The sequence below is a fragment of the Labrus mixtus genome, chromosome 9 (genome assembly GCF_963584025.1).
Source record: "Labrus mixtus chromosome 9, fLabMix1.1, whole genome shotgun sequence".
In the NCBI taxonomy this organism is placed as follows: Eukaryota; Metazoa; Chordata; class Actinopteri; order Labriformes; family Labridae; genus Labrus; species Labrus mixtus.
In genome coordinates this window covers 15,796,873-15,819,909 of record NC_083620.1, presented here as the reverse complement: position 1 = coordinate 15,819,909, position 23,037 = coordinate 15,796,873, and the positions used below count along the sequence as shown (strand labels likewise).

At 40.1% G+C, this 23,037-nt stretch overlaps 1 protein-coding gene across 2 annotated transcripts in view; it reads right to left on the bottom strand.

Moving 5' to 3' along the window:
• Positions 1-295: 295 nt before the first annotated feature.
• The window catches only part of LOC132980375 (lissencephaly-1 homolog), a 40,742-nt gene continuing 18,000 nt past the window's right edge, over positions 296-23,037 (bottom strand). For both annotated transcript variants that reach the window (XM_061046466.1, XM_061046467.1), the window contains exons 3-12: positions 16,459-16,543; positions 13,891-13,965; positions 13,215-13,421; positions 8,816-8,984; positions 7,706-7,808; positions 7,363-7,591; positions 6,073-6,174; positions 5,818-5,974; positions 2,470-4,296; positions 296-2,439 (exon numbers count right to left, since the gene is read on the bottom strand). In XM_061046466.1, coding sequence (XP_060902449.1) covers positions 4,223-4,296; positions 5,818-5,974; positions 6,073-6,174; positions 7,363-7,591; positions 7,706-7,808; positions 8,816-8,984; positions 13,215-13,421; positions 13,891-13,965; positions 16,459-16,543 — 1,201 coding nt within the window. In that variant the 3' untranslated portion in view covers positions 296-2,439; positions 2,470-4,222. The remainder of the gene's footprint in view (positions 2,440-2,469; positions 4,297-5,817; positions 5,975-6,072; positions 6,175-7,362; positions 7,592-7,705; positions 7,809-8,815; positions 8,985-13,214; positions 13,422-13,890; positions 13,966-16,458; positions 16,544-23,037) is intronic.

The window sequence follows — 23,037 nt, the reverse complement described above, 5'->3', positions numbered from 1 at the left end:
CCTTATTATTAATATCCATTTATTTTAGATTTAATTTCGTTATGCTGTAATTGTACCTTCCTTTACATTCTCACCTTTATTACAAATGGCATGAAGTGTTGAGAAAAATGCAACAATTCATTTAAAAAACAGTTTGTGACTGTGTCTTTCAATTTTTCATCATCAACTTGAACGAACTCTCATTTCAAATGTAGGCTAAATTTAGACATTGTCCCTAATGCTGCTATGTAATACTTTCTTGCCTTGCAATCCATGAACAATAAGATCAAAACAAACACACAGGACAACATGGGGGCAGATTTTCATCTTTTATTATATCGCAAACAATAATGACATCCAGGTATATTGTTAACAGTTTGCTGAGTGAAGAGTGAGACCATAGTGGTGAAAACAATGAGCTCTCCTGTGTTGTGCAGTCTGAAGCCCTCGAATGTGGTTCATGGACAGATAAAGTGTGGTGGTCTTTAGGCCGAGGTTAAAAAACAACAACAACAGACAGCCAAAACTTGTCTGTCAGTCCCTTCACACACCCGACCTATGTAGCATAGGGATTGCTTGGGACCTGCGAATGGCAAAAGGGGATTTTTTTTTCTTCCACAGGGCACACACTTGCTTACAACACCAGCAGCTGTGTTGTAGCTTTTTCCATCGATTCTTACAAAAGAAACAGAACACACATCGTCCTGACCCTTGATTAACCACGTTCCTTGAATAAAAACAAGGAAGTAGTGTTCAATTTACATTTTATGGTCTGGCATGTCATAGCGTGATCCTGAGGAGACAAGAATCATTTTTCAAAGTTGGCCAAACAGTGTTGGACCTAAAGAAAGAGGCTGACTCATCAAGCTAAACCAGATTGTACAGAGGAATGTCTCCTTTTTTTTTTGGCTTTAGCTAGAACATTGAACAAATTGGCATCTTCATTAGCTGTGCCAAATTGTAATACAAAAAAAGCTGGTTTTCCACCTTAAGTCTTCCTTGGAAGTAAGGACAGAGACAACAGCTTAATGAAAAAACAAAAAAGACCTTTAAGTGGGCACACCCAAAAAGGAGACATTAGTTTGATTCCCTGAAAGAAAGAAAGAGGTTCTCCTTTGGGACATCCCAGTCTGCCACAATCCCGTTAATGTTACAGAAGAAGGAGCATATACGCCTCCTTCAAATTGCATCACACAATCAACAAAACCAGCCTTTCTGCAACCATTGAACAGAGCTGTCTGAACTCAGCTAGCCAGGCGACCAAAGAAGACACATTGTAAAAGACTGTTTAGGGAAATGAAAATACCCTATGCTTGTTCACTTTCTTACCGAGTTGGGTTCACCAGTTTGCCCAAAAAACTGTAATGCTTTCATGATAAATATGCATCTTTTGCTAGCATCAGTTTTACTTAAAAACAGGTGTACATTTCTAGCATTGTTTCATTCGTTCAGAATAACAAGAGGCTACATACAGGTGTTGAAACTCATTTTTTAAAGCTAAGACGGTGCTAAGAAAATGCTCAATTCAGAGACTTGTATTTTAGAGACGGAATAACTTTAATAATAAATGTCAAGCTTTCCATTTGAGCTTAATTCTTTACAATGGCATTAAAAGGTAAATAAACAAAAATAAAACTACATCTTTTTACTTCCATTGCCAGCCAATCAGTGACAGTCCAATGAGTTAAAGGTTGCAGTTGACAATAAATACTGTCAAAAAATGGCGCAGTTTCATTTCATATTTTATTTTTTAACAGATTAAACATGAGATTGTAGCTGTTAATCAGGAAACTTGTTTTTAGCAAGTTAGCAGATTTGCTACGTTGCAGGGGAACAGGCTAGCTGTTTCCAATCTTTATGCTTGGCTAAGCTTAAAGGCCATGTGCTCAAAATACGAGACATGTATCAATTTTACCATATTTCTCAAATAGTTTAAGTACTTACGGTACACAGAGACATTATTCAAACTAATTGGTCTGTGATGGACAGTCTCCAATATTCAAGCTTTTTAACTAATACTGTTCTGACAGCTCTGCCTCTGGTGCAGGTTTACATGCAGCAGTGCCACATCAACAGGTCACATCAGGCTCACATTAGCCACTAACAGGAGCTTGAGCAGCAGATCATCACATCCAATACACACAGGAAGAGGAAAAACATGGCAAAGAAGCGAAGATAAGATCAGTTTAAGCAGTGGAATTCTTTATTAGCCAACAACTGCATTGGAATGAAAGGGCTAATTAGAAATTATAAGTTTATGCATTTATCAACAGCATTAAATTTTAATGTTGTCTTTGGACCAATCAAGGGCCAAAGATTTAGTAAAAAGAGGGATGTGCAAGATTAATGAATCACCTTATCAGCTACAGTTAGAAGAAAGATGTTTCATGTATTTTGTCCTCCACAGGGCGTGGAATGGTTGTTTCTACAGTATGCACTGGTTTACAGTAATTTTCCAGTCTTTCCACAAATCTTCCCGTTTTCAATGACCTCTCCACAAAGATCAAAAGCTAAAATTTTGAGGAAAGCCACTCTGAAGTTGTTGCATACATGTGATGTGGGCTGCAGATGGATTCTTCTCTGTAAAGAGTCTCTGCTCAGGTTTTTTTTTTAAGCATTCTCCTGCATATCTGATCCAGGAACTGCTCCTGTCCTCTTTCAACAGTGAGGAGCATCCTTAGTATCAGACCCCTCTACAGACTTTACACCATCAACAGATCACTTAACGTGTCTGCTGCTAGCATTTCCTCACTATACCTTAATTCCCATCCAGTTCATCCTTTAGTGCGATGATACAAAATTGCCAAATCTCTTAATAACAAGTTTAATTTACATTTCATATTTTCACAGAAAACTGAATTTTTCTATTCAAAACCATTTGTATACCCTCAGAAATTAGAGATCTTTTGCACATCCCAGATATCAAACCCAGGGGGCTCACTTTGACTCCTCATCATGCCTTTACGTTTTCCTTGTAGCAGGTTGCTTTCCACCAGTGGCTTCTGTTTGAGGCCTTCATCTGCATCTTCTGACCCCATATAGTTCCTATAGTTAACCAAGCTGTGCCAAGACTGCCCGGATAAGAGATAAGATAAGAGTACTAGAAGTAGGTTGAGGTGCCTCAGTTCAATGAAAGTCTGACATGCAAGGTCACAGGGATTCATCTCCTAAAAGGAGACACAACGAAGGTCTTTATCAAGTGCTCAAGATTACACAGGTGTAATCCCCGAACTCTGCTCAGATGCCACTGTAACCCAGTGCGCACACTCACGGCGGTAGCCAAACAAACTTGCTGTGTACATTTGGACTTCTTTTGGAAAACACTCAAGTGAGAGAATTCACAAAAGCAACTTTTTAAGATTGGTACCTTTTCTTTTTGTTGCAGATTCATTAGATGGGATCATTTATCTAAAGCCTATCAGTGGCTCATGTGCCACCATGACAAGAGTACAAAGCTGTTTTTAAGCCCCAAGGTCCAAGGACAAACGTTTGAAACATTCGTATATACAGCCATTAAAATATTTCCTAGTCCACATGAAAAGAAATGGTACGCACACTTGAGAAGTGATGTTATAAAGCTACAGATTATTTGAAAACAGCCCCACAGACAATTGTATCTTATCGCATCATATATATGCTTTTTTCCTTCCTTATCTCTCGAACGTTTCACCAAGCTAGGCACCAACAGACTACGACAGTGAAGGAGAGAAAAAAAAACAGAAAACAAAATCCTAAATAAAAAAATAGACAAAAATAAATCTTACACATAAAGACACTGTCATCTCTTAAATTATCGGTTTTTAGTGCCCTACATTTTACACCCAGTCAAAAAACATCTGCCTTCGGTTGGTTGGTAAGGCTGCGTGACAGACGGCCAGCCTCGTGGTAAACCTATGGTACTTCTAGACGTTATGTAAATTTACAGTATACAATTTTGGATTACCATGCAAGAATACTTTTTTGTGTAACATTTAGTAGCTCGATCTACATCCAGGAATAATTTACATAGATGGACAATATTTATTGGACCAGAGAGAGCGATGGAAAGATAACCATCGTGGTAAGTGCAGCCGGAGGAAGGAGATGATGATGATGATGATGATGATGTGTGGGTGAGGTTTAGGTTAGGTGAGGGGGGGGGGGAGGGGGGATGAAAGGGGAAGTGGGATGGTCGAAGGAGAGGTTGGAACCAGAGGAGCATCTGGGTAAATGGGGGTGTTGGTCCAATCCTCCAAGGTCCAAATCAGCGGCACTCCCAGACTTTTAATGTTTGATCTACACTCCCAGTGACCACGTAGGGAGCGGCCTTGTGGAAATCTGTTGAGGAAACAAAAAGATAATCAGAGCAAATACAAACTAAGACAAAAAAGTCTTGTTTCCATGACAAATACTTTAATTACAACAACACGGCTGCTGCACACATTTATCTGTGTTCAACCATCCGTCTAGAAGGTTTTCTGCGTCAGATTCTTATTCATCACCAACATTACAGAGTATTCAGCGATTCAAATACTACTTGATGGCTGTTTCCAATGATTGGATAAATAAGACTAGACTTTTGATGTGACAGGATTATGAAAGGGGACAGTCTTTCTTTCCTTTAGCATTTTTTTTTCCACTAAAAACTGAGAACATTGGCAGAAAAATAGCTCCCCCAAAACAACCCGTTGAAGGTTAATTGTGTGACAGTAACAACAACAGTGCCGTGCTAACAGAAAGGGCAACGTCAGTCAAAGCTATAGCAAAATGTCAGCATTCACTTTTTCCCTCCACCAATAATAATTTGTCATTTGAACCACACTTCTATTGGAGGGGTACTCCCTTCTACTGGAGGGGTACCCCCTTCTATTGGAGGGGTACTCCCTTCTACTGGAGGGGTACTCCCTTCTACTGGAGGGGTACTCACTCCTACTGGAGGGGAACTTATTTCTATTGGAGGGGTACTCCCTTCTACTGGAGGGGTACTTATTTCTATTTTTCTACTGGAGGGGAACTTATGTCTATTGGAGGGGTACTCAGCTAATACTCAAGTCTACAAAATCGGTATCAAAAGTTTTCGGCACATCTGTATCAGTGCCTATCATCCTTCCTCGTATGCAACCTCTTTATTATTACAATCATAGAAGAAAACGTTCTTAATTCTGCAGGTTTCTCTGACCACATGAAAAACAAGTACAAGCTACTGTGGCTTACATCTCCATTGAAAATGTTTTTGGTGACATGCACCACTTATTGGCTCGAAAATACCAAACAGAACAATCCTATGAAAAATAAGCTAACCTGCAAATTATGTCAGACTGAATACCAATGAGAGTTCCAATCCAGTTTGATTGTGTGTACAGACAGAAGAAGAACCCGTTGGAAAATGGTGAAAATAAATGTTTTGCTTCAATGAAACCAAACAAAAAGGTGCTTCAATTGTTTTTCACACCAACCCCAAATTCATTACATCAATATCCTCTTTATATCAAACAGGATTTAAGGGGACTGGATTTCAAACGGTTTGGCAAGGAAAAGTTGGCTAAAGAGCTCCTCAAGAGACTTCCCTGAGCCTTGATCTGCTGAAAAGCTGCAGATATGAGGAGGGGGAGGCAGGAAAATCCGTAAGCTTTTGTCTACCTTTTAAACCCCCAGCTGCTATCAACCCTTAGGACTCGTAGAACACTGTGGAAAAACTGGGTTTGTGTACAAATATTAAACCTTTGGCAAAAGCAGATATTTGTGAAACGAGCTCCACTGTCCAGTGAGCGTGAAACAAAGAGGTTCCTGCTGCACCTCAGGAGACAAACCGGTCAAACAAAAGCAAAGATGCTTCATGTGGTGAGGGGGGCTGCTTACCCAGAGAGGTAACAAAGTGTTCGTGGGCACACAGGGTTTTCATGCAGCGTTTGTTCTTGTAGTCCCAGATCCTTAAGGTCTTATCATCCGCACAACTCACAATGAACTTTCCTCCAGGGTGAAAGAGGATACCACGCACCCAGTTGTCATGGCCAACCTGTGGGATAAACAGACACCAGTTGCAAACCAATTTATCTTATTGTGTAGAATAATTTCATTCTTTTTGACATCAAGATTTCAGTAGATGGTGCTCACCAGAGTCATAAGGCACATGCCAATGCTAACATCCCACATCTTGATGGTCTTGTCTCTGGAGCCAGACAGCAGAAAGGGGCCTGGCTTACCACTCTTCTTGGACTGGTTGGGCACAAAGGGGAAAACGATAGAGCTGTGAAACACTTTGGTTCAAACAGTCAGTACATGCCTGACATTTTTAACTGCATCAGTGGAGACTGGCATGTGCAACCAAGCAATCACTAGAGTCATTGAAGCTGGGTTTCACTGTATTGGTCTGTTTAAGTGTTTTGGAGAAAAGGACTAAAGAGAAATCAGGCTAATCGTGAAATTGACATTTCAATATTATTGAAATATTGCTGTGCCTCTAAGGCAAACATCCAGTTCATAAAGCTAGGTTCGTTTGGTTCATTCCAGCTCCAGCTGTCTTTTCCTTGTTGAACTTTCAACATTTTTAATTCTGGGACTTAACACTTTATTTTCCTAATTTTAGAACATAACCACTAGAGCAGTAACTGGTATCAGATGTCGATACAGATTCTAATATGGCTTTGGCCTCCAACACAGCCAAAAATGTAGTATCAGGTGTTGCTGTATCAGATCGTTGCACTGTTAATCAGGTAGTAATATGCTCTGCTTATTTTTCACTATAAAAAGACAACACACCAATAATGAGCTCCTGAATCCATGTTTTTCACTGCTTAAAAGGTTAGACTGAGACAACTGCTGCCAGGGCAAATTTTTAACCTGACAAGGGGGATGACTGGACATACTTAAGATCACAAGGCACGAGGAGGGAGTCTGGGTTGACTGTAGGCTATGTTTGTACACAAGCACACACTCTCTCTTTATTAAAGACTGTTCTAATGGCTGAGCATCACTGATGTATTGTAAATACTGTTGTAATCATGTCAGATCTAAATTGTAGTTAGTATATTTTAAAAAAGCATAAAGAGCTATAGCGGCACTCCCCAAAGGTCCCCAGGTCTTAACATGCATTGGGAAATGAGGAGGAGATCAAGGTGTGGCTGTGTAATTAATCGCTCTTTATTGGTATCGTAATATAAACCTTTGCAATAAATACTATGGTAAAGTATGAATTTGGTTTGAACTTCTGATGTAGTAAAGCAATGCTTTCTCACTCAACATGTGTACACCAGACCTTTTGGATGGAGGCTTGGGCATAATGTTCACGCTCTCACAACTATCAGCTACCCTCGGGTTTTAAAAAAAATATATTTAATTCTATGGCTCTCAATATTGAACAATGTTATCACAAATCCCATATGTTTCATTCAAGTAGTGCTTTACCTCAGAGCCTGTGGCTTCTTGGATGGTGGGGTGGGCGCTCTCTGGTGCCCAGGAGATACACTCCACCACATGTTCGTGCTCCCGCAGCTCAGCCTTGCACTCTTTGGATGCCACGGCCCACACACGCACTGTTTGGTCATTGGAGCTGCTGGCAATCAGTGTGCCGTCCTGGTTGGGCCGCACCATACGGACCCACTCCCTGTGGCCAGTGAAGGTCTTCACACAGTAGCTAATGGACAGAAAATAGTGTCATCATGGTTTCAAGTTTGATCTGATCAATCAAACTGAAAATCATGTTTTGAAAACATAAAGTTGTTTGAAGGATTTCTTTGAGACTGCATACCCAGTTGCCACCTCCCACATTTTTATGGTTTTGTCCCTCGAGGCAGAAACGATGTGATCTCCATTGGGCATGATGGCTACAGACGAAACATTGTGATCATGTCCTGGAAAAAAAGAACAGAAAAACACAATCTAAGCTTTCTGAGCAACACAACCCAGAGACCATTTATTTAGACAGTAACATACCATCCGTTTAATTTTTCCTTATTCCAACAGACAGATCATTTTTACACAGGTTTTTTTTCATTATTCAACTATATTTTTGTACATCCCTGCAGTCACCAAAAGCATCACAAATCAAAGGGTTTGGTCACCATTAGCCAATTATATGACAAGAGAGGCAGCCAATTTACCGGGGTCTAGTTTGTTCCAGAGAAAAAGAGATGTGTGTGTGTGTGTGTTAATAATCAAGTTGGCCTTGTGTTTTTTGTTAAAGATGTAAAAAATGGAGAAGCGGAAGGCATATGGAGTCAAGGTTGAGGAGAAAAATTCAAGGATATTAAAGAGATAATAGACAGCAGGGAATTGATGGGGAACAAACCTACGACGCTGGGATCCATTTAATAGACAGACATATCTGTGCTTGTAAACACAGTCGACTGTTTGAGAACTGGTGCCAGCAAATCACTCACATAATGCTGAGGGAATGATTCAGTGATAACATTACCAATGCCTTAGATCCTCAGAAAAGTAAGACAAATAATTGACGAGCCTGAAAAAATTATTTGTGAATTAACGGTTTAGATTACAGAAGAAGGGGGATCCAAATGCCTGTGTACTGTGGTGTGGAGTAGTTGGGTACTAAAAGAGACCAGAACAGTTGATTTGCCAGAGCTGGTTAGAATCTCAGCACAGGGTGGTGGGAATTGGAGCTGATTGAAGCTCATCAAGTGTGAAAAGTAACAGCATCTGCACCACCTGAGCCCTTTGTACAGTCATATTAAGCTGCATGTATGATGCAATGATTGAACAACAAAAGAGCTCGTTCACCAGCTTGATGATTACCCACGTGGTAGGAGGCTACTGTCAGGTTGTTTTCTTGATAACAAAAGTGGTCATACAAAAAGGACAGACACTTTTTTGAAAGGCATAAAAAAAACAAATTCCTTACCATGCATGGTCCTGATGCACTCAAATCCTTGGAAATCCCACAGCTTGATAGTCATGTCTGCAGAGCAGGATGCTAGCAGTTTGCCGGTCTGGTCAAAAGAGATGTCCTGCACGGAATCTGTGTGGCCTTTCAGTGTGCGTTCAAAGTCTCCTGTTTCGTAGTCCCACACCTGCAGAAGATAACATATTTAAACACCTACTTGACAGAAATATACAGTATAAAATACAACAAACATGTATAGCTAACACATCTCCATTAATCTCTCAACGACAGTAGAATGAAGCATGAAGTATTTGAAATTCAGCTGACTGAATCCCTCTCCAGCCAGAGCTAAGCCTCCACATGTCACATCATCTGTGGCCCCGTGTCATCTCATTTCTCAGTTCAGAAGCCACAACACGGTGAGGAGAGCGAGCCAATATGTCCAAACAATCCATATTACAGTTCCAACAATAAGATCCACTGACTGCGATTGTATATCACAAAACTGCAATGGCATTCCCCTTAACAAATCATTTCTGTAACTCAGTTTGCAGACAGCACACACTCTCTGCATACTGAGTTACAGATCCTTTGACACATTATTCTTATAATGAGAGAGATGCATGTGCAAGTGTGATAAGGGTTACTGGCACTCCTGATCAAATAGATACAGTTCATTGTGCGTCATATGGCACTGCCAGTTTGAGTACAATATGGAGTGAACAGTAATAAGCCTTGTTTTCTTTCCTGAGAAAGCTGTTACGTCTCTGGCTTTCGAGCAGACAGACGGTTTGTCATGGGAGGGATAAACCCTCCTTGGTTTTCCTCTTTGGGTGGGGGATTTTGGGCAGACGGTGACAGGAGAACCCTCTCCTCCCCCCTCCCTCTGGTCCTACTGCCTCCCCCAAAAAAGGGAGCTACAGACAGTACAGATGGCTTTGAGGTACAAAGTGCATGGGGGGCTTATCCAGGAGAAGATCAGTGCAGCTAACACAGCTAATGTGTTTGGAGGTACACCAGGTTTAGCGGTCTACACAAATAAAACAGTATTAAGCGGTAACATCTGAAGCATTCATAATCCAATAACTACCTGTAAGTCAACTCTGTGATTCCTTGTGGCACACTTCCCAGGCATTATTAAAAAGAGCGGCTAAAAAAACTGCCCTTTTCATGTTTATTAATAGCTTACATTCTTTCAACATGTTTTGTGATTTACAGGCCAACAATAACACAAAGACTATCTTTGTAAATGCCACAGGTGAAGTAAGCAATGAGCATGCCGAAACATCAGCTCTTTGCTCTTGTTGAAATGAACCTGAACCTCTGCTCGACATGTATGAGTGCATACCACGCTACGCCCAGGACCTCCTGATTTACATGCTGTGGAAGATAATAACCAAAGTCAAGGTTAAGTTTGTCATGGAAAGATCTGCTAGGTTAGAAAGAAAAACAGATTGTCCAGATTGTTCTCGTTTTTATGCCTCATCTGTAAAGAATAAAAACAGTAAAAAAGGAGAATGATTTGACTCAAAACAAAAAACAAAGTGATACTTGAACCATACTCACTTATTAAAGAAATACTTTTTTTTAAACCCAGACTAATCAGAGCTCTGAGGGCTGGATCAGAAATGTTGATATTAACTTTCTGCACAGTTCAGTTAAGTAGCTACATACAGTCACATACTCCATCGCTTGGCAAACATATTGTGGTATATTATGTATAGGATTGATGCAGCCCAACGTGTTGTTGTTGACTTCCAAAAAAAAAAAAAACTTGTCTGGACAACTAACCTCCAGGGTCTGTCCTGGTTGCCTGACAACGGGTTTAAACCAAGAGAGTTAAATAAACCCCTCAATCAATGTATGAGCTTGAGTGAAGCTGGCAGATTGATAATGTAACCTTTGGAAAGAGCTGGGCGTGTTGTAATTATTGTCATTTTTATAACTGACTTTTTTTGTAGCTGTTTATTAAACTCGTCTGACTTTCTCTTTTTCTTCAATCACACAACAATAATTCATAACTGTAGTCTATATCGCATGTCTTAGTTCTTTGGTTTCCTTGTTTATTATTTTGTTTGTCCTTTATGTCACTAGTTTTTATTGTTATATCATCATTAAAAAAAGATGAAAAAATAAAGAAAAGAAAAAAGCCTGGTTTGTGGTCTTCTCGGTTTCTTTCTTCTTGATCTTAAGTTAACCAGCAGCTGGCTCCTGCTGTAGATGAACCGTACAGACAGACGTTATGAAGCTTTGCATTTGTTTTTGGACGAGAAAGCAAATAAGTTGGCTTTGAAAGTAAAATTACTTTGTGTCTGCAACTATTTATATGAAAATTGTTTGATATAATCAATATATAAAATAACTGTCATGAATAATCTGCTCTGTGCTCTTAACACTGCAGCTTCTGATATGTGTGATAATAAGTAAGAAATACAGAAAAACCAAAAAACACACCGCCTAAACAAAATGAAAGATGAAAATAAATTCAGGCACAACAAGGGAAGTGAAACAAAAATGGCAGCTCAGTTTTATTGCCAGTCTAAGTGGCATTGCAGTCAGTGAATGAGTGCAAAGAGAACAAGGTCTACTCTTCAGTTAAAAATTTAACAGAGCTGCTCAGGAGGAGAAAGTAGGGCACAGAGGGAGTCAGGCCTTGCCACAGTGAGAGAATGCAATCGGGAAAAGAGGTGCGAAGAAGCAGGGCTGATTTTTAGATTGTGGGGACAGACCTGCCTCCTCCTGAGGGATGGATGTATCTGGCGGTGGGTAGTCATGGTGGGGCAGCTGATGCTTTAAGTGGAAGATAAATGAAGCAGGATGCTAGGAGGTGGTGTTGCAGAAGGAGGGAGGTTAGGGGGTAGAAATTCATGCCAAAAACGAAGAGGAATCCTGCTGTGTGGGTGTAGATGAGGAGATGTACACATGTCTCTTATTGTCTCATGAATAAAATATAGAGAACAAACAGCTGAACAGAGTATTGGCATTGTGCAGTGAGGCGAGGGAGAGCTGCTGCTGCAAAAAATAGCCTCGAGACACATCATGGAGTGTATATATGGAATCTAGGGAAACCGAGATGACAGAGGGGATGTGGGATCAAGGGCAGGTCTAGGAAGGAGAGTAAGTGGAGGCATAGCTTAACAATGAAGAATAATAGATGAGAAAGAGGAGGAGCAGCATTCAACAGAGTGAGCAGAAGCTCTGTGTGTGCTAGAGCGGCCACCAAGCAGGCAAAATTAAGACAGGCCACTCTTGTATACTTTTGTTGTAACTGGGAGGAAGTTTGTATGCTCTAGTTCCATTTTTAAAGGAAACCTTAGCATACACACAACCGGTACACAGTCACAGCTTGCACTGGGGAAAATCTATTTGACTCTTTTATTGGTTAAGTTATAACTTTAATCAAATTGTGCTTCATTCATTAACTTATTTTAGCATTTGTTCACTAAAAATATAATCTTTGCCCCCCGTTGTAGGACAAACACACAAACCTGCATCTCTCTTCTCTCAATACACACAGTGGCTTCTCTTACTCTGTGCCTTTTGTAATTTCTTTGAAGATTGTCAAAAGAGGAGACACATACAGGCAGTCACACGTTTATCAAAATCAATTTTTCACTTAGGATTCCAGGTGAGCCTCAAGGGCAGAAGGCTTGTCGTTAATAATGTAGCATATCTAAATGATTCAAAACTATGATAGTCCAGAATAACACGGTCAGCGACTAGCTGCAGAAAACTATTAAAACCAGGGTGAAATAAAGTAAGTAAGATTTGCAAATCAATAAAGGAGATGGTACAAGCAACACTGGCTCTGTTTTAAAGATGATGAAGGGAGATTGTTCAATAGTTTATTGATCGCAGAGATTTTATAAATAGATTTAAAAAAGGAAGAATGTTGGAATTGTCAGAAAAATATACCACAGGTGGACAGGCCTCCTAGGTACATAAAAAACTTCCAAGTATAGTCTTTGGCTGTTTTTGAAACAGCTGGCTACTACACACTACTATCGAAAGTAATATGCAGTGTGTACTGCATACTGTACACTATGTTCAACAGTAGTAAGTATGACTGCCAGTTGGTGGTTATTTTGCAGTATGTCAGGCTGGGCTTAGCTAGTTTCCTTACTAGTATTTTGTAGTAAATGATGACGACAGTTTTCACCTATCTCCTCTCTAAAGCGTAACAAACAAGAGCATGAAGAGTACAGGGTGATTCTCTACTAATCGAGGGCTGATTTGTGTCTTTCAATAGGAATCCTAAAAGTAATAATAAGCTCATTCTTCATTTCAAGAGGACAATCTGTAAACACAACGCCCCCAGTCACTGCCATTGCAAGCAAACTAAAGAGCATTAGTTATGTGGTCCTATCTGAAGCTCTGCAACAAATGCATCACTAAACATTCATCCAGCAGCACTGACCTTTATTGTTGCATCCTCTGAGGCAGACACCATGACGCTGAAGACTGGGTGAAAGATGACACGGGTGACTGGACTGCGGTGGCCACTCAGCGCGTACCTTTCTGGCGGGCGCGGGATCCACTCTTTGGGGTCTCGCTTCTGTGTTACGGGCCCGCCCAAAGTGATCTCTTCCTTAGCTTCATTCAGTTTGGATTCAAGTTCCATCACCTACAGAGAGATTACAGGTAGGCGTTAACGGTGTGGAGGCAGAGAGTAAGTTTGACAGTAAAAGGGCCTTTCAGACAGGATGCGGTGGTCGCTGCATGCAACTCTCAAGCCCATTCATTGTCTTTGTGTATATGCGCTTGCACCGCACCAAGCTGAGCGCAGCGCAAGGCCTGCTCTGCACCCTACTACCTCGGCGAGCTCACACCTTATCCTATCTGAAAGCCCTTTAATATGAATGAGTAGATAATTACAGCAGGGAGTTATTTTACAGATTGCTAAAACATTGGCTTTTAAGTGTGATTGGGTCAGTTTTAAACAAATTAAAATGTATTAACTGTTGGATTAATACTTTCTTCGCCTTGTAAGACTTCCTTTGGGTCTTAACAGGAGACTCAGCAGTTATGTCACGAACCATTCACAAGGCTACAATCCCCACAAGCACTCTTTGATGGTGAACAACCCCACAAACCTTCTTTTGTAATCTGATGACTGAGGTCCATTTCTTTTCCAAAAGGCCGGCGTACTTCTTATCCAACTCTTCATTCTGTGTACAAAAGAGGGGGAGGGGGACAGAGAGGAAAAAATGAATATCAGGCAAACATATGAAGAAAGCCAATCAAAGTTGAGGGCTCAGCATTATCAGGGAGGCCTGGGGGGGGGCAGCTGGAATGGCATGCTGAGGTCTGCTGGCTATAGTAAGAAAGAAGAGGGAATTATATACACACCCCTCACAGGCCAGCTCTGACTGCCAGACACCGGCAACCTACTGTACAACACAAACACATGCATACTACACACACATTAACACACAACCTAGCCTTAATCCTTCTCACACAAGCTAATCTCCTGCAGACAAGAAAGGCTTAGGCAGCTTACAGCCACACACCCGGTCCTGGAGGCAGCAGTGGAAGTTAACTTGTGGCCGTCCTGGCAGACAGACGCTTCCACCTGCAGGCTAATGCCATGAGCTGACCACTACCTTTTACATAACGGCCCTCATGGCACGCACAGTTTGTTTTTTAGTGCCAAGAAGAAACCAAAACAATGTGGTGGCATGTCTTCTATGTCCCTGCATTTAGACAGATAAGGATTAGGAATAAGGATTTTTTTTTTGTTAAACAACAATACATTGTCTTGATTTATTGACCCATAGCTTTGAAAGTAAAATGACACAAAATAGTGACTCTTATTCCCTTGAGTTTAATAAAAAAAAAAGGGGGAAAATAATTAATGTTTTATTTGGTTTAGTCTATTCCTGAACACCAAACATAACAGTTGTGTTGCCATGGTGTATAACATTGCCTTGAGGCTGTTACTAACTATCAAAGCGTCAAAAACCCACATTGACAGACAGCCACGAATGTCAGTGAGGGAGAAAATTAGCGACTCGCTCCAATTTCACAGCTAGCTCCTCGGCCTCGGCTGGAAACAAAAGCAGGCATTCTTGAGGTGTGGAGAGTCTGAAGCACCCCCAACGCCTATATCAAACACTTCTTAATGTGAAGGGGTGATTCCTTCGAGTAGCATGAGGTGTAAATGAAGACAAAGATATGAATGGCTAATAAATGAAGGAGAAAGAACACATAGAGGGAGCTGAATAAAACCAGTATGGACAAGTCTGCCATCATCTTATCTGCCATCTGCCTGGAGACTCTGCCCATTACATCAACACACAGACACAGATACACATACACACACACACACACACGCAGGAGGAGTGCCAGACTTCACTGCAGCAGCACCACCAGCCTCGTGAAGTGGGTAGTTACCATATGGATGTGTGAATGTAGTTATATACAATTTCTTGAGGCAAACATTTTTTTAAGATAATTGAATGTGAATAAAACCTAACTGCATATAACAAATATTGGCCAAATGCCTTGATATTTAAATATCAAGCTACGTGGCCTTTAAATAACTAGGTTTTTCTAACATGGTGCTTCCAAGGTGTTTGTTGCTGAGCATTCATACCCAACAGGGTGCACCTATTCCTCTGTGCCATTCATCTATTATTCAGCCTGCTTCCGCAGGGCTGCCACAGAGAAAACGTCTGGAGTAGAACGAATAAAGACACAGAGGAGACGGGGTAGGTATCACGTGAATACAAGGTGAAAGAAACAGAGGTGCTACGCAGAGACAGAGCAAAAGAAGAGTGAGATAAAAAGAAGTGTCCTGTATGAAAGGGGGTTGAGTTGAATAATATTAGAAGTAGGAGATCATGTTTTGTACAAGTACTGAAACCCTTAATGTACGGATTTGAAGCACAAGAATCCCATTTTAGGAGCACGGTTATAATAATTAACTTTTCCACCTATGTGACCTGATTGTACCGGTGTAGAGACAAAAGCAAATTTCATCTCATGTCCTTTTTGGCTCCGACCATTTGAAATCCAATGTTGAGGGCTCAAAACAATGTTGATTTCTTAAGTATTTATTTTAAAACTCTTTGAGGAATTTCTCTTTTGTTATATTTGGCTGTATAAATAGAACTATTTTAGCCTGACACGACTTAATGCTAATACTTTGAGATGTGCCTAATTTTTCGCTCTTCACGTGCAGGTTGGAATGGAGTGGGGAATGTTTGGAAACATCAATGTAAACTTAAAATATAGACGCTTTATTTAAGTAGAATCAGTAAAATATGGCTGATTGTTATATAATTCAATTTAAATCCTCTACTACTAAGTTTAAAAACAAACTACATTATAGGAGCCATAAAAAGCAAATGCTATATCATAACTGTTGTAGTGGATGCATCAGATTTCACAAATGTGCCTTGTAAAAAAGAGGGCACTGAGTGTGTTCCCCCTCAAATTCACAGGTGGATAAAAGCTTTTCACAGGACCAGTTAACAGGAGCACATATCAAAGTGTCCCTAATCAGACGGAGACGCACATAATTGGGAGCAGGTGCTGCCGGTCACACTCAAGAACATGTTAACTTAAATGACAGACTGGGGGGAATCAGGGCGTTATTGTGTGTATAAATTGGTCTGATTGGCTGTGCGGATGTATGTGTCCACCCTTAATCTACTCACATTATCTAATTCCGCCTCCTTCTTGAAAGTTGAATATGCCTCTTCATATCCATTGGAACGTAGATAATCCGCTATTGCTCGATTTCTGAAACAGACAAAGAAGACCCATAATTAGTTCTCCTGATTAGCAGACAAGATAGTTGTTAGAGTGCCATGGGGAAACGACATGGGAAATGGAGTTGTATTCAACATGGTAAAACAAAGACAGAAAATGAGCATGTTCAGGAAATGTGCCAGACAAAGATGTAAATTAGACATGATTTCACACATTCAGACTGTGCTATCACGCTTCTAGCTCTCTGATCAAAAAAAAGTGCTTTGCATGCACAAATGCAGCCTAACACATAGCACTATATTAAACAATGTACACAGACAGCCTCCTGCTATTACACACACACACACACACACACACACACACACACACACACAACTGTCTACACCCATTTCACACAAATCGAGATCACATCTGTCTGGTTTCTATAATGAGCTCTTGTTGCTGTGGGCAAATAATGGAAAGGGATGACTCCCCATGGTGTAGATACCAGAGAAAATGAGAGGCAGTAGTACACATCCCAACATTAACTAAATACACAGAGAGAAAGACACACAACCATAAAATGAATGGAGAAGTGGGATAATCCCTGAATAAAGCCTATCAATAGATATATTCTACTATGCTTCACCTTCTTTTTGTTTAAAAAAAAAACATTTTCATTCATACACCCAGACCTTTCAGACCAACCCTCCTAGTATTTCAAATATGTGAAGAGAGATGTCCGGATAGGACATACAATAGACTAGACATGCAGAGCTGAAAGTAGAGAAAGGAGGCCGTCTTCACTGGTCACATTCTTATTTTATGGAGGACCAAAGGGGAAACTCACACACACACCTACAGGTCTGGTTTACGACTGCAGCCTCAGCAGCAGATCAATTTACCAAGAGTTATTAATGAGGTTCAAGTCGGTGAGTATCAGCAGTTCAGGCTTTTGTGTTCCATTTAATTAGTTTCTCATGAGGGTGCAAAAAAAGCAAACAATTTATAAGGCTTGATTTTATCATCTACAATGTTTCGTTAAGTGTATCAAAAGTCTGTGCAATCTTGTCTTTATATTCTTGGTAGAATGATAAACTCTCACGTCAAAAGCACTGTGACAATATGATATGTTGTCTTCTTCAATGTTTTAACCACCCCCTTTTTTAAATTTAATTTAATTTTCTTTTTCATTTTTTGTGAAGTTACATTTTCTATACGATAACCATACCACAGAGTTGATACAGGAAAATACCAGCTGAAAGTCATAGTGACTTTTTTTTATCTTTATTAAACATTTCAACAATCAAACCTAAAAATAAAGAATATTTTGTTATGGGCTTCTACATCAAACAAACAATACAGGGTTAAATTTACCAATTGGACAATGATACAGCGATACCAGAATTTGTGATTGCACCACCAGTGTATAGCTATTTAAGCTATGTTAACCTGACTGTGGCTAGCATATTTATGCTAATATTCAACAGGAACCGCATGACTACCCAGGCAGTCTCAAACGTAAAGCATTTTTGCTCTGCATATTTCTGATGCATACTAATACTGGTTAAGCTAGAATTTAAAGTCATGCTCACGTCAGGACACGACAATCATTTCACACAATACACATTATTTTTTCATGTTTTCTTAGGCTTTAATTTTGAGCACCACAATCTTATCACTGAGCGATGATAAATCCATTAAATAGCCTCTAAAAGAAGAAACTTTTCCAATACCATGACCAAACATGTTGCTAATAGTATTCATTTCTTCAAGATTGTTCACTTTCATTTTTTTCCCATCACATGCCACAATTTGCAAAAACTGACCTTTAGATTAAAAAAAAGGAAGAAGACCCTAATTAATATATATTTTCCTCCAACAATATTTCCTTGATTCCAGCCCTTCTGTGTTTGCGCACAGCAAAACCCACCATTAATGCCACGAGGAGCTAGACAAGCTGTCAGGCAGCTTTGAGGTGCCAATATGAGGAGGGGGTGGGGGGTACAATCTGTCAGCCCAGCCTGTGCCCCCTGTGCCCTCTCGGTCAGTTTTCAGCACTGAAGACCCCGTCTCCCTCTGCCCACCTGAGTCCCCATGACAACAGGAGCAGGCCTTATTACTGCTCAAGGTTAGCAGGAGGTTATCTACTCCTCTGACGGGCTGTCTGCAGCAGGACTGGAAAAGTGTGTGTGTGTGTGTGTGTGTGTGTGTGTGTGTGTGTATGTGGGAGGGGGGGGCAGCATGTCTGGGAAGGTGTATAAGCAGGTGAGAGGAACTGAGGCACAAAGGAAGCTTTGATGTAGTGTGGGTGTGTCAGACGATTGTGTTCAAGCAGGAGTTCCTCTGGCAAACCCAACAATTAGATATCATACAGCTATTCATCAAAATCTGTACCATCTCTGTTAAAATCATCTGAAAACAAAAAGGCATAAATAGGTTCTGCTTTTTCCCAAAAAAAATTTGATCCAAACAAACTGAAAATCTCTGTTTGAACAAGAGTGCAAATAAAAGTGGACACAGTATAAGGTAGTAAAAACTGAAAACAGCACACTGTAGTAGATCATAGATTGGGACCAAAGAACGACCTGAGCCTGTGCATGTTAGCTTCGGGCCCATACCGGCCCATCTGCATTTATTGAACAGTTTTTTTTAATAAGTTGGCTTTTAAATTAGAGTTTTAAGATGTTTGAATTACAGAAATATGTTCAGATGATCTTAGTGAGCCCAACACGGAAGCATGTGATAAGAAAACAGCATGTCTGCCCACCAGCTGTCTTTCCAACCCTGTGCATGGTACTGACCCGTCTTTACTGACCATCCCCTCTGAATACTTTGCTAATACGGACTGCTTCCCTGTTGACAAACATGCTGCTTAGCGGATTCGGCTATTCCAGCTAGAAGCAGCGGCCAAAGTAACTTAAACGCTGGAAGAACCATCATTTAAAGAAGGACAGCACTGAAACCATCCACAGTGGACACTTTTTCTCTTCTTCTATGAAAGCTCTGAATAAACCAGGTTTACAGTGGTAGTAGAGTTCATCAGCTAAGAACTGAGAAGGGACATTGTCAATGGTAAGATTAACATGATTAAATGTGATGATTAAAGGACTGCTGGTTAGCTTTATGTTATAACAATTTGTTGGTATCTTCTGTGGGGGGATATTAGTTGGCTACCCTATGCTGATGATTTATGGTAGCTGCTAATCTGCTACCAAGCTAACGAAAAGCTATGTGTTTGTTAGTGTTAAATGAAGACTTGTATGTTAATTTTCAAGGTCAGTTCATGTGTAATATGGGTACACAAGCAAGCTGTTACCAAGGTAATGACAACCGCATGACATGGTAACAACAACTCAGTTCTCCAGTTTACATTAACTGTCACTCTTGGGTTGGGTTCAGACATAAAATATAGAATGGTTGGCGAGTTGGGTCAGGCTCGGTTCCTACTGACAAAAGTCACTTTGATGTAAAGTTTATGGCTCTTTTTGTTTGTAACATGCTGTTTAATGCATACCAACATAACCATATAGCAGTTTGCTTTGGTAGCTCCAGGGTGTGTTGTAGGAATTATGAATCATTCAGTATTTGATGGGGTTTTTGCATGGCGCAAAAACAATAAAACAAACACTATGCCATCATCAAGTGTATAAAAAGGGAGGGGAGGGCTGATATTAATGAACAAAACTACCTGTTTCTTCATTTTTTGGGTATAACTTAAGTTAAGTGCACACAAAATCAAAACATACCATACAATAATGTAATATGACTACACCCCAAAGACTGAGAAAAGAAAGAAAAGGGGGAAAATATGTTTACTAGTGTTGAGAGAAAGAGAACAAATCCCATGGTTTCCATGGTTACTGCAACCCACAGATGGATGACGTGATTGGGAGATGGTGAGATGGGGCAGATATATGGACAGAGCAGACAAATAGAGAGGAGAAAGAACAAAAGAAAGCCTGAGATCCTTTATTTTAGATATAACTTTGGTCCGTTTCAATTAAGTCAATAGGGTTTCTCCGGCCTCACAAAGAAAATACTATTTTTTAAATGAGATGCAAGTTAATTTGTGTCTTTCATTGAATTTTTGTCACAGAGAGGTTGTTAATGGATTGAGAAGGAAAGATCATTCTCTGACACAAGCCCAGAGTCAGAGAGAGAGATGCATGACCATGTCCTTCAGAGAAGAGGTGAGTCAGACATCCAGCAAATCTGTGTGACATCACTTCCTCCACATTCCTGCTCAGTGAGCATTCACTTTCACATCATTTTTATAACAAGAAAACACTTACTTACAGCACTTCTACTTTTTTCTTGAATAGAACCTTCAATCAAACAATCGAAAAAGTGACCACTTTTCATGTCTGAAACATTTAACTTTGATAAACAGTTGTAAGTGCCCAGTATTCTGCATAAGGTCAATCTCATGTGGTCAAAATGTTCACCTGTACCTAGCTCTGTAAAGTCTCTCTGCCAAAATGGCAATTTTGTATGATGTAATATTAACCAAGGGTGTGCGTGATAAGTCAATTTAATGTTGTAACACTTGCTAGTCAGAACTAGAATTTCTTGTTGGTATTATCATATTTTGATAAGTTGCCCCTCAATGCCAGTCAAATGTTGTGCTTAAACTGTAGTGCAGCCACCTGCCACTAGCCGATGAAGTTAGTTAGCTAGTTTTCTTTAAATGGATGATTTTCACCAAAACATATTAGGTCGTGCAAAATGTGTGACGTGGCAGCTGCACTCGCAGTAATGCTGGCGCACTCCATTATTTTATACCAGTATATCGGTTTTAGATAAAAAAATAGGTATTAAAAGTGCGACTTATAGAACAGATTTTACGGTAATACTCAGTCTGAGCATTCCACCCACTGAATATTTTGAAAGTAACCTTCATCTCACATACAGCACTAGTAGTTGCTGTAGACAGACTGTAATTAATCGTACAGGAAGGATGATTTTGTTTGCCTGGCCAACCAAGAGTAATATATCAAGGTGCAAGTCTAATAAAATAGCCTTCTAGACCAGACGATGTATGGACTTGTTCAATCTTTCAGAACTCTGATGAATTTTTAATAGGACAGGGACTACACTCAACAGACTCCCTCAGAGCATATAAATTTAACTTCCTCTGGATTTTTCCCCCAAACCTTTAGACAGGCAGTGTTTGAAATTAACCGTTCAGCCACCTCACAACGTGGCAGAAAGTTATCTGGTGGCTGTGAATGTGTTTCATAAAGCTTACAGAGATTGTATCAGAGGTTAATGATAAGAAATGTTCCAACAGCACAGGACAACAGGTCAATGCTGGATGGTGATGTAACCACCGCTTCTATTAAGTACACGTATTCAAGCTGCATTGCCACTTACAATGCATGGCAGTACTGCAGAGAGAACATTTAACCCATAAAACTGAAATAAATCTCTTGAAACTTTCAAGTTGTCCTTGTTCTACCAATCATGCATCAAATATGTTCAAGAATGTTGTCATTTTAATTTCAACAAAAGGCAACACTCCCATCTCTTTATTCAACTATCGCTTTCATCAGCTGAAAGGAAATCTGGGAATATTTGTCAAGTTGAACAAACACTCTGCAATTTAAGCTACTACTTTCTCAGACTAGCAGAGATTCATCAGGTACCCTACATCAGGCAAATGCAGCCATTTATTTCATGTAAAAGACTACAACCTTAGAAAATAAGCCACAGCTACTGCTTTAATGTTTAGTCAAAGAAAGTAACAAGCAATATTCAGCTAAAGCAAGTGTGTGCACAAAAACAAAGCAGGCACTCGCAGAACTAAAAAAGTAAAGCTTGTTTTGGTTTTAACAGCTGACTACTGAACAGTTGATAACTTCTATCCAGAAACATTCCACAAAAGTCATGAGACTGCATAATAACTCTGCTTCAGTTTTATCTCTGAAATCTGTTACAAATCCATTATTTCTCTGGCTTGGCTTTTGATAAGGAGCCCAATTTGCTGGTCATTAAGACATGGAGCATGTCACCTGCACACAGGATTCAATATTTGAGGTTTGACTCACCGACCAAGGTGGTGGGTAGACTAAAGATTTCACTGCCACACATGTTTGTGTTTTTTACCAACTAAATGATAACTTGTGTTTTTGTTTCACAAACACATTTGTAACAGTACATTCAATTGAGTTGAAGTATATAAAGCATAATGTTCCATGGAATTGAATGACAGTTTTAAGTCATGGGTTGGATCATTTTATCAGATCAGGAAATTGAGAAATGATAAAAATCATGTATTTGCTTTCCATTATATTTTTTAAAAGGTAGTAGTGGAGGATCAAGGATCAACTGTGTTCCATACTTAAAGTAAACAGGTGCACGGGGTTGCTGGCGATCCAGGGTGTGTTTGTGTGGGTTTTTGCAGCAATGTATGTTGGTGTGTCTCAGTTTGCCCCAGCTTTGCTCTGTCATGCAGACAGCGGAGGAGCAGGGAAAAGTAGCAGCAGCAACATCAAACATGCTTCATACTCAGCAGAGTTTTAAACATGACTGTTGTGTAAAAA